At 34.4% G+C, this 12,322-nt stretch overlaps 1 protein-coding gene across 1 annotated transcript; it reads right to left on the reverse strand.

Annotated features, from left to right (window-relative positions):
• Positions 1-1,546: 1,546 nt before the first annotated feature.
• On the reverse strand, positions 1,547-5,607 carry LOC137950282 (large ribosomal subunit protein eL8y-like). Its single transcript, XM_068796673.1, has 7 exons — positions 5,514-5,607; positions 4,275-4,322; positions 3,580-3,781; positions 3,301-3,470; positions 2,092-2,220; positions 1,914-2,006; positions 1,547-1,824 (listed from the first exon to the last, which is right to left on the reverse strand). Exons 1-7 carry the CDS (start codon positions 5,514-5,516, stop codon positions 1,693-1,695), a joined length of 777 nt encoding a protein of 258 aa, XP_068652774.1. The 5' UTR covers positions 5,517-5,607; the 3' UTR covers positions 1,547-1,692.
• Between the last annotated feature and the right edge of the window lie 6,715 nt (positions 5,608-12,322).

Genomic DNA, 12,322 nt, shown 5'->3' on the forward strand with positions numbered 1-12,322 from the left:
ACACTCTTGGTTTCACTGCAAGGAGAACAAATACTCTGCTGGTGTTTACTGAGTTGACAATCTTCACAGTTGAGGCTTGAAATTGATTGTAATATAGAAATAATCTATTTGAGTGACTGAAGGGAACGATGTCCTAACCCATTGTACCATTGAATAGTCGTATGTTGAGCACTAGTGGTGGCCATTAGTATTGTGAATCAAGATGGTAGAGCCCCCCTATTTCACAGCCTCCACCAATAACCTGTTTTGTCTTCAAATCCTGAAGAACACAAGAAATGGAATAGTTAAAATTTTTCGTGAATTGACTAATGGATAAAAGATTTAATAGAAACTTAGGAACAAATATGACATTTTTTTAAATGAAGAGTAGGCATAACAAATGTGGACCCATCCCACATAACTTGATTTGAGATCCATCTGCTATAATAAGCTGTTTTCTTCTTCTGGTGGGTCCCACAAGCCACAAAACCTCAAATCAGCATGGAACACATGGACCTGTTAGCTACATTGTAATTTCTGACAGCATCATACCTAGATATATCTCCTTTCTTTCTAATTCCCATCTGTCAGCGTCATAACAATGGCAACTGTTAAGTAATTTACGAAAATACCCGTTTAATTTATCTTCCTCGGCCGCTTATTTGAACTGCCCATGGAAGCACTTGTGGCCTGCATAGCTAATCGGGATCTGTATCATCAAAGACGACTTCGACGGAATAAAAAAAGACTTTCGAATGTGCCAAGTTCATCAGCGGCGACAACTACAGGTTGATCATGTTCCGGCCTGATTAATTCCCGCCCTTCAGTTCTCCCTTAGTGTTCGCCGCAGTTGACGTTCGATGCAGCTGACAGAGCTTATAAGTTTGTGTAATTATCTTTTTCTTTCTCTCCGGTTGCTCTAATCTTCTTCTCCACTGGCGACACTTAACGCAAAGGTCTTGCCGGCAGCACTCAACGCAGCGAGAGAGGAAGGCAGCGGGGACAACAGTTGCTCTTTTTGGATTTGGACCCCTCGTAACTGGATTTCAAACTTGGGCCGAGACCGAGCTCGAGATTTCATTAATAATGCTCGAACCTTGTTCAAACTCGGAAATAGGCTCAAACCCAGCACGAATTCAGGTCTAAAACATGGAGAGCCAAAGCAAGCAAACATTTTATCCTAATTGCTTCATATGTTGCTACCTGCTAATGAAAAACAAAAAATTATTGATGAAAAGTTTGTTATTTCTTTTGGGTCTATCAAGCAAACTATTGTATATTATGATACTGTGGTAATAATGTACAGTTCATTTAACTAATGTGGAGTTTGAACTCATTTAAAATTTTCAAACTCAAGCTTAAGTTCAATTTAAGGATCAATGTTAAGCCCGAGCTCAATCTTGAAATCTGAAGGTGAAATCAAACTTAAACCTGCAGAGGACCGAGCTTGGCTCGACTAGAAACTACCCCTACCCCTACTCAGTACCAGTGGGGCATAAAATAAGTAGTTTGTCACATCCCTCTCCTCTTTCTTCTCTTGAAGACTGGTAATTGGTTCCTTCATGTCTGTAAATGGCATTGCCTATCCAGAAATGAATATTTCCCCGTTCCATAATCAATACAAAACTTGCTAATAAGAAAGGCAGAACGTAGCATCCAAATAAAATTTAAGAATTAGTGTATAGTAACAAACAAAGCTCGTATGTAAAATCACTAGGACATTCTTTGAGCAGCTTCCTTGGCAAGGACTTTTTCCTTTGCTTTAGTCTTTGCCTGAGATTTAGAGCCCATTATGCCACCACCCCATTTCTTTCGGTGCTCATCGAACTTGTCGTTGAAGTTAGCCTGCAAACAAAGAAATAGATTAGGAACTAATTAAAATCTTTTGATCAATTTCAAACTAAGTAAGATATTTTTCAAAATGTTCTTATCACCTTTACTGCCTCCAGAATCTTGCTGAACTCGAGTTTATCTTCGTTCTTTACAGAAGTAAGGCAAAGAGCAGTAGCTGTTTTCTTGTGAACAATCTATACAAAGTGTAAGAAGATTGTGAAAAAACAGAAAGAAAATATTGAGTCAAGTTCTAGGAGAGAAAATTTGCTAATAACAAACCGCTCCGAGGCGTGCTTTCCCCTTCACAATGCAGTAAGGAACTTCCATTTTACGGCACAATGCAGGAAGCCAAACAACAAGCTCAATTGGATCAACGTCATGGGCAATGACCACCAACTGTGCCTTTTGCTGCACAAACATAGTTTTTTTCGAGCAACAAGGAAAGAAAAATAAGACAAATAACTATCAATGAAATAAAAAAAGTAAAACAACCCTTGTTTTGAATCATCTCTTATATTGCTATCAGTTGATGTTGTCATTCATGTGAACCACATTTTAACAAAATTAATAAACAAGGGTGCCAACATCAGCATCACGTACTGTGTGGGACCCTTAAATTGGGATATGATACTGCAATAATATCAAATGTCAGTGCCATATGATACTGCGCTCAGGGTAGAACAGATAATTAAAGAAATACGAAAACCCAATATATAACTGCACAGATGTTGTATCAGCCATCTCCAAATCCCATATATCGCCTGATATTTGGCAAGTATTGGCAGTATGGGCAACACTAATAATTGGCCAGAAGAGGCCAACGGACTATCTCATAAAACAACTTTAACCAACAATACAATCACTAGATACTAGTAAAAAATATATTACATGCAGGTTATTATCATCATCATCATTATTTAGCAAAATCCAATATAAAAAATCATGACAGAAGTAGAAGATCTGTACATCCCTGATTCACCTAAACAATAAAAAAGCTACTCAGATACCTTTTGTAAGAATATATCTGAAATCACAAAAAATAAACAATAAAAAAAGCCATCTAGGCCTACCATGACAACTCTAGGACACAAGCTAACGCCTGCATGACTACTACATCTTTTCAGATGAAAAGAAAGTAAATGAACTTTGATATATTCATGATAGAGAAAGCAATCCACAATTTCAAAGTATATGATTGAAGTATTTGTGGTATAGGTTCACCATTTTGCCAAAATCAAGGAAAAAATGTAAGAAGAGAGTCACAACAGAAAAAAATTAAAAGTGATAAACTTAAATATAAATCTAATACATAATATCCTTTAACATTTACCATGTTCACCTCTCAATCTCAACAATGAAAATAAGGGAGGTGCCATAACACCACAGAAACAAATAATTACAGATGAGCAATGATGTGTTTGTCTAAAACATTCCTGAGTCTATGCAGAGAGACAAAGTCTATAATATTGAAGAAAAAATTAAGTTTACCTGTTCAATGAGGTAAGTAATGTGATTAAGGCCATATTTAACAACAATAGGCTTCTTTGCCTCCACTGTCTTTCCTTCAGCTTCGGCCTGTGCCCTCTTCAGAAGTCTCTCCTTCTTGGCTGCCTTATCCTCAGGTCGATATTTGAGAAGCATCTTAAAAAGATTTGTTGCTGCACCATAAACATCACAGTAAAGTAAGAATCTAATACAATCTACGGTGTTGAACATACAAAACATCAACTACCTCAACAGACAAGCTTTCTAAGAATTAAGTTTTACCAAGATTCTTGTCAAGGGTTTTTGTGAACTGATTCAAAGCAGGTGGAACCTTCAATCTTTGCTTAAGAATCCTCTTCTGCCTCTGAATTCGAACAATTTTGGGCCACTTCACAAATCTGTGCAAGTCCCTTTTAGGTGGGAGGGCACCACCAATTCCAAATTGCTTCGGTCTTTTCTCAAATAATGGGTTCACCGCTTTTTCCTGCAACAATTTGAAACTCCATCATACTAAAAGTAAATAAATACATGAACGAGTTCAAGAAATTGAAAAGTTGAATTTCTACCACAAAACAAATTCTGACGCTTCTTTAAAAGTCAACAAAAACACTGGAGTTAAGAGACATTGACGTCACCAAATGAGAAACCACTTAGAATGTCCTAATTATCATTGGTAAATGTGAGCCAGGAAATTTTCAAATTGAACTACAAAACTCAATAAAAGCAATCATCCAGATAATTGGGTGGAAGCGTCATGATAACAATATTTATTCCCATTTTTGCAGTCTTTCATTCCTACTTTTTGGAACCAGATTATACAGAAATTAGAAGTACCACATAAGAGCATTGTTCAGCACACTTCATAACTCAAGTAAAAACAAAAAAAAAATGCATAGTTTGCTCCAGGAATTACAAATGTGGACTAGATTATCTAGTTCATTTCAAACGCAGACTAAATCATTAAGTATAGAACTTACAGGCTTCTTTTTGGTAGGCACAGGGGCCTTTCCACCTCTTTTGGGGGCCTGAAAAAGAATAAACATTAATTTAAAGACTAAACCAATAGAAGAAAAAAGTTAAATCTACTTGAAATAAAAAGTTAAGAATTCCAACTATCAGTGCTTGAGAACAATAAACAATGCCCAGATTTAACCTTTTCAATTACCGTGAATGTATAACATTTCAAGCATGTTACATGTCAAACTGTTAATGCAAGAAGGAAAAACGATAAAACCAATAGTAAGTTAAACTTTTAAATTCAGCATTGCAAGGAAGAAACGACAGTCACATTACTTTTTCTCATTTTGGAGAAAGAATTTAGATTACACTTTCAGTAGCAACATGCTAAATACTTTTTTTTTTTGAAAAAGACCTGTATAAATACTTAAGAGTCCTCTCCGTCTGCTCTGAATTAAAATCAACAGAAGCACCAAGGCACTGAGGGGCTTCAACTAGCATACTCAGCGTACAAAGATATTTGTTTAATATGCCATTTTACAACCACTTGACAGTAAGCAGGAGAGACATCGAGGTGCAGGATGAGGTGGTCCTCAAGTGGGAATAGAAGATCCATCATACTTCAGTGTGTTATGTTTGAGTATGCTCATAAAAAAGTAGTACAAACTCAAAGTACCAGAATATGTTATCTGGTGTTAATTATTTCAGGAGGCAAACTTGCTCTAAAATTTTCTTCCACAAACCATAGAGGAAAAAAAGAAAAAACGAATATTATTTGCAAGTTTTCAGATCACGCCGTAATGATCTTTCTATACATTATACACAATTACATCCATGAACCGCAAAGAAAATGATAGTGAATTTAAGATTCTAAATCTAACGAAAGGCTTGAGTGTATATGGACGCAAAGACTAATAAAATATCTGGCTTAACAGTGAGAAGCAAATAACACATTTCTCAACAATGACGACCAGGATTGCCAGAATGCTGCATCCAGAGCAAGCGACAAGCCTAACTCTACAGGGTCGCAGCATAACTAAAACCAACTCTTGATATCGCTCATGCAAACCTATCAAATAGATACTCTTGGAAAAGTATCAAAAAGAGTAGCTCATCATGTATTAAATAGCCAATTTACAGAGCATGGGCTGGACTCGATACGAATGGCCAGACGAAGAAAAAATGTTATACCTGTAAAAACCCAAAAAACATGGACAAGAACACAAGACATTGAAGAGAAAAAATGAAAGCGCACTCACCATTTCGCTCGTCGGAGTAGGACGTAGATGAGACTCTACTATCTAGCAAGGGGAGGAGATGATGAGGACGGCGGCCCCTGAAGGGTTTTTAAGATTCTAACCAAATAGATTAAAAACCCTAGAAGGACGGGTAGTTGCTACCATGCGCCATTATGCGCAAACCGCAAAACAGGGTGACAGTCACAAATAATTGTGTCTCTATGGGTTGAGACTTGGATAAATAACATAAAGATATAATATTACAATAACTAGATAATTGCATAAAAGGTATAATATTTTAATAACTAATACAGTTTGTTATATAAAAAAAAAATACGTTAAAAAGATCACGCGGATGGTTGGACATGAAAAATGTAGTACAAAGTTTTAGTGTCGTAGAAAACTAATTCGGCGGAGTAAAAAATACTTTGATTTCTTATGTGAAAAAAATGTTTTAGTGTCATAGAAAACTAATTTGGTGGAGTAAAAAATTAGCAGATTTCAAAATTGAGGTGTATTTCATAACCAATATATTCCAGTCCTTAATTGTAGTATCTTTTCAATGAAATCAAGGTAATTTTCAAATTATCTTATCTATTTGAAATTATGATATTTTACATCTAGTTTTATCAGATTCAATTTAACTCTTCCAAATTTCAAAATTGGCTTGGGTAAATTCATTTTTAGCTATGGTAGATTTTTCTACTGCACTTCTTGTGATTGCTCCACGTGATATCTTTTGACATATGATATATGTCTGATTTGTTTTTATAATGTTGCACCTTTATGTAATTTCAATAGATTTCTACCCAATGCTTTCAGTTGAAAAACACATGTTATTTAGAATTTTATCTATTTTATTTAACTATAATTTTTTTGCACACACTTACTGTTAGACACTTTATATAAACCAATCACTAGATATTTACATTGTTCTGTTTTATTTTATTTTATATTCTTTTAGATATGAAATTTTTCTTTAAGAGTTTGTCTTCTATAGGGAATTGTTGACATTTAATTTATCTCTCAATCGACATTTGGATTCAAGAAACCTATTATCGAGTTACCAATTCCTATATTTAACCCATAGTCCTTTACCCTAAGAAGGGAGAAAAAGGGGCAATAAATAAAGACATTTGATATCATTGCCACTATAGTCGGTTACATCTTTCAACATGTGAATCTTCTATGTTTTAACTTGCATGCTTGAATGACTTTATATTCCGTGCCTTAAGATTTTTATAATTGAGCAAGTATGAAAAAGTCTTACATGACTCTCATAACAAGAAGTTTCACAAAGGCAAAGTTCTTATTGTGGAGTCTTAAAAAAGTCACACAAGATGAAGTCTCTCATAAGAGTCTCAGATAAAAGTGTTTTAGTTATGTTAGTCTTCTATTTATGTCTAGTTGTTCAATTGTTCTAGGACTTTTCTTTTAGTGTTTAACATTTGGTGTAACTAGGATGAGTGTAGTTTAATTGTAATTGGATTCTAGTTGTTTCTTTTATTATAAATAGAGGCTCAAGTACTCAAATTACATCAAGTCAATGAAGTTTTTCTCTTTTCTAGAAATTCAATAAGGTATCAGAGCGAGTTAACTCAATCAACCCACATAGATAATGTGATTTTTTTATCTATCATCTCTAGTAGTTTAGGTTCATATTCTATCTTTTTTCTTTCTTTCATGTCTCATAACCCAATGTTTTCTTGACGTTTGCACCTCTATAGTGAACTTTTCATCTTTAAAAATATATTTTGACAAAAATATCTTCAAGTCTACTTTTTAATTCAATTTTTTTTGGAAATCGAAGTTCTCTACAAAGAGAAATAAATATTTGAAGCAGCAAAGATCAAATTGTAAAAGAGGTTCGAGTAGCTATAGAAAACTTCACTTTTTGAAGTTGTTTAAGCCATCAAGAAAGAGATTTTTATGGATAAATATATGTCAAAAGAAAGATCTATAAGTTATTTTCTACAATATCAAACCAACTCTCAATCTTAGTTTTTTATTGGGAGACATCAATTTCGCAAGGGTCAATGGTCATGTTGGTCAAAGAAGAAAGAGTATTCAATTAGGCCAAATTAAAGAGTCTGAAATCTCTCATAGTATTTATCTCAAAAGAAATGCATTTATGAATAAAATTTATACTTGGATGAAATGTATCGAAGTCTTGTTTCAGAAGGTGAAAATTTTATGTCAATCTGATCTATATTTAAGGACATATCCGCATCGGAATCGGCAAGGGTCAAGGTCGAGAATGAAGAAAATCAAGAGGTCATAAAAGATTCAATAATGAATTTTGTTATGTCAAACTAGATATCAATTTAAAATTCTTCGAGTCTAGTTTCTTTAAAAATAAAACTGTTTGTGATTTTGAGCTATTCATATAAGAAGTGCTAAATATTAGTTCTCTCATATTCTTTTTTGTTTCTCTCCTATTATCTCTCTCTGCATTAACGTGAATTGAGTTTACTTTTCTCCAAAAATTAGAGTTTTGTAGCTACATTTCTCTTATAATTAGAGAGTTTTGGTCAGACTTAATATTCCATGATGTGCTCATTCAAGGTATACAATATCTTGCTTCAATGTTGTTTTTAAGTTTTGTATTTTTATTACATGGTTTTGTATCTTCTGCATAGTTAGCTCCGAAAAATTGTGGTCACCCCAAAAAAATTATACTTGGTCAAGTTTATTAAGTTCTGTTATTATAGTCTCCCCTCTTTTTTTTTTTTTTTTTAAAAGGTCACTTTGGAAGTATGAATGTTACATAGTCACCTCCTTCCGGTTAAAGTTGTTTTCTCTAGAATTTATTCAATTTATCATTTTGTATTTTTGTTTTTGTCACTTCAAAGCAATGCATAGATCCACAAACTAAAAAGTATAGGAGTGTGCCCACTATCCAGTTTGAGTCAAGTCTTTTGTTCTTCACTCAAGAGGTGATTTGTATTTGAGCTACCCTTAAAAGGTGAGTAGTCACTTTGTTAAACCCTAAAGTTAGCAGTTCTTCCACCTTTAAAATTGAGCATAATGTGTTTCAGACTGTGACCATTTATTACTGGTGTATGACATTTTGTTGTATGGCTAAGAGTAATTTTCTTCTCCCATATTGTATTTTATCCAAGCTCGATTTGTATGTCGTTTTTATACTCAACTTGAGGGGGAGAAGTAGAAGAAGAAGTATACAGAAGAGGTATTTTGTTCCACATGTTGTGGTAATTTTTTTATGTGACCAAAATATTCAAGAAAGAGGGAGCACAAGAGATGAAATTTTTGCATAAAGATGAAGTATTTGCATTTATGAAGAATTTTTTTTAGCAAAAGAAGATTGAAGACCAATTTTTTTTCCTTGCAAGTTGAAGTTATAAACTACATATTGTGGGAGAGTGTTGAAGAGCAGGTATGAAATAATCTTACATGACTCTCATAACAAGAAATTTCATAGAGCCAAAATACTAAAGGTGGAGTCTTACAAAAGTCTAACAAGATGAAGTTTCTCATAAGAGTATCTGTTAAGTTGTTTTAGTTATGTTAGTCTTCTATTTATGTTCACTTATTCAATTGTTCTAGGACTTATCTTTTAGTGTTTAACTTTGGGTAAAAATGGGATAAGGGTAGTTTAGTAGTAATTGGAATCTACTTGTTTCCTTTATTATAAATAGAGGCTCATGTACTCAAATTACATAAAGTCAATGAAGTTTTTCTCTTTTCCATAAATTCTACACTCAATTCACAACCCACACCCCCAAACCTCGTTGAGAAGTCACCTAGGCCAATAATTGGTATCAGAGTAGGCCAAAACTTTATTTGAGTTAGAATCTAGTTTATTTCGAAATTACAAGTCACACATGAAGGGACCACTAGAGTCAAGAACTCTAGGATTAGTTTGTTGATTACTCGTCATGATGAATTTGAGATGAGACTGAACGAATCAATAGCTGAGATGATTTCTAGGTTCACTAATATTATAAATGAATTGAACATCTTACAAGAGGTGATTTCACTTTATAGACAAAATGACAAGCTTCTCAAGACACTTACAAAGTCATTGTACATGAGGAAGACCGACATTTGTGAGAATGCTAACTTTAGGACAATGAGCTCATGGAATTCTCCTTACTTATTAGATAAAACCTAAAAAAGTAGAGGAAGAGCAACCCAGAAGAGAAACTCTTGTTCTAAAGACCAAAACTAGTAAGAAAGATGACTCTAGTGAAGAAAACTCCGATGAGGTGAGTTTCATCACTAGACATTTACAAAGAATTTATAGAAAGAGGATTTTTATTTTAGAAAAGGCCAAACTAGAACTCAAAAAAATATCTTTTAAGAAAACTAATACTTTTTTTGTGAGTGAAAACCAGGGCATAGAAGGAACAAATGCCTAAACTTAGAAGGAAGAACCTCATCCTCAAGCAAAGATCTAATGAACAAGAAGAAGACTCAACTAGGGATGTTATGGAAGATGGGTCAAGCCATTCCAATGAAGAAGAGAGCAATGTAGGACTCATGACATTTGAAGATGATGATAAGTCTACCACTTTAGAAGAGGTAAGTAACTTGGACTATAAAAATGAACTTGAGTTGCTTTTAGAGAAATGAATTCATAGTCTAAATAAGTATAAGCAAAAAATGCAATGCTCAAAGAGGAGCTTAGTGCCTTGAAGGAAGCGAACGAAAGCCATATGGCCAATGCTTTAAGGCAAAGTGGGTTGATAGATGAACTATATGTGATAGACTTGCTTTTGAAAAGAAAAGCATGTATTTGGAACAACAAGTCAAAGCTCTATCACAAAAACCCACACCTAGGAGGAGAGTTGGGAAGAACAAGAAAAGACAAATCAAGAAGTTCACTCTCATTCCTCACATTCAATGCCGCTATTACAATGAAGTGGGTCATTGTCCCACATTTAACAAATTAAGAATGCAAATGACATCAAACAATGTTAGGTACCCAAAACAACCGAAGGCGGTGAGATAACCCACAAAAACTTGGGCAAACAAGTTTGGGTGCCCAAATCACCTAGTGTTTCAAATGCTATCTGAAAGGGACCCAACTTAAAATGGATCTCTAACGGTTAAATCTCTTGTGTTGTAGGTTTGTCTCCGAGCCAAGGCAACGAAAAATGTTTGAATTTTGAATAGCAGTTTCTTGAGGCACATGACCAGTGATAGGAAAAAGTTCATAGAAATCAAATCGAAAGACAATGGTTATGTAACATTTGGAGACAAAAGCAAAGGTACCATCATAAGAATTGGTAAAATTGGTACCTCCATCTCTTTCGTATTCGATGTCTATTATGTAGAAGGGTTGATGCATAAAAAAGACAAATGCTTACTAAAAAATGAAAATGATGAACTTAGTTCTAGAGAGACATCAAAATAAAAACCTCTATGTTGTGAACATAATTGATTTGCCCTCAACTAGTGCCATATGTTTGTGTGTAAAAATTGATAAATTTTGGTTATGGCATAAGAGACAAGGACACCTAGGAATAGAATCCTTGAACAAATTAGCAAAGAAAAACCTAGTGAGAGGACTATTGGATCAAAAGTTTGTAAGAGAGAGACATTATGATGCTTGCCAACTTGGAAAGCAACACAAAAATTATTTCAATTCAAAGAATGTAGTTTAATCCTCTCGGCCTCTTCAACTAATCCACATGGATTTAGTTGGACCTACTCAAATCTTAAGCCTAAATTGAAAGCGTCCCACTTAGTGGTGGTAGATGACTATTCTAGGTTCACACGGGTAAATTTCCTAGATGATGCTTTTTTGGCCGTTGCAAAATTATGTAAAAACGTTCAAAAGGAGTAATATAGCACCGCCAAAATTAGGAGTGACCATAGAGGAAAATTTGAAAATCTACACTTTGAGGAATATTGAACAAAGCATGGTATAGACCATAAGTTTTTAGGTCCTCGAAGTCCTCAACAAAATGGTGTTGTTGAGAGAGGAAATAAAACCTTAATTGAGATGGCAAGAACTATGTTACATGCATACAACATACCACTTAAATTTTGGGCCAAAGCCGTAAATATCGCTTGCTATATCATAAACCAAGTAAGCATAAGACCCCTCTTCAACAAAACTCCTTATAAGTTGTATATGGGCATCCTTCCCAACATTGCCTATTTTAAAACCTTTGGATGCAAAGTGTGCATATTGAAAGAACCAAAGGAAAGATTAGGGGAGTTTGTCTCTAGGGTTGATATAAGAATTTTCTTGGGTTATTCAACTCATGGCAAGACATGTAGACTTTATAACAAGATATCTATGAGAGTTGAAGAGTCAATACATGTTAAATTTGAAGAATCTGATTAGTCAAGTCCAACTTCAACTCCAATTTCTGATGACAAAGCGAGAAACCCCTTCAATTCATCCCCGAGATCTCAACCTGAAGACCAAAATTTTGAAGAGAACCAAAATGACCCAAATAACTATAAATTCATGGCAAATCACCCCTTAGAGCAAATCATTGGTGACCCTCAAATCGAAATTGTAACTAGAAAAACAACTCACAAAACTATCACAAGTAGTGTATTCATTTCTCAAATAGAGGCCAAAAGTTTTGATGAAACTGAAAAAGATGACTTTTGGATTATGGCAATGCAAGAGGATTTAAATCAATTTTAAAGAAGCAAAGTTTGGACTCTATTACCTAGACCCCAAAATCAGCAAGTCATAGGAACTAAATGAGTTTTTAGGAACAAAGCCAATGAAGAAAACCAAGTAGTGAGAAATAAAGTTAGGTTAGTTGCCAAAGGATATCACCAAGAAGAAGGAATTGATTTCGAAGAGACACATGCACCCGTGACAAGATTAGAGGCACTTC

The sequence above is a fragment of the Aristolochia californica genome, unplaced genomic scaffold, assembly GCF_029961685.1.
Source record: "Aristolochia californica isolate CCGP_79_NKW_82.1479 unplaced genomic scaffold, dmAriCali1.0.hap1 SCAF_14, whole genome shotgun sequence".
Classification (NCBI taxonomy): Eukaryota; Viridiplantae; Streptophyta; class Magnoliopsida; order Piperales; family Aristolochiaceae; genus Aristolochia; species Aristolochia californica.

Bases quoted from the DNA above. Each gene is read 5' to 3' on its own strand.
- LOC137950282 (XM_068796673.1), bottom strand. The intron at 3,782-4,274 runs GTAAGTTCTATA...AAATTGTTGCAG, and splicing joins TGCCTACCAAAAAGAAGCCT to GAAAAAGCGGTGAACCCATT. The intron at 3,471-3,579 runs GTAAAACTTAAT...TTTATGGTGCAG, and splicing joins AACCCTTGACAAGAATCTTG to CAACAAATCTTTTTAAGATG.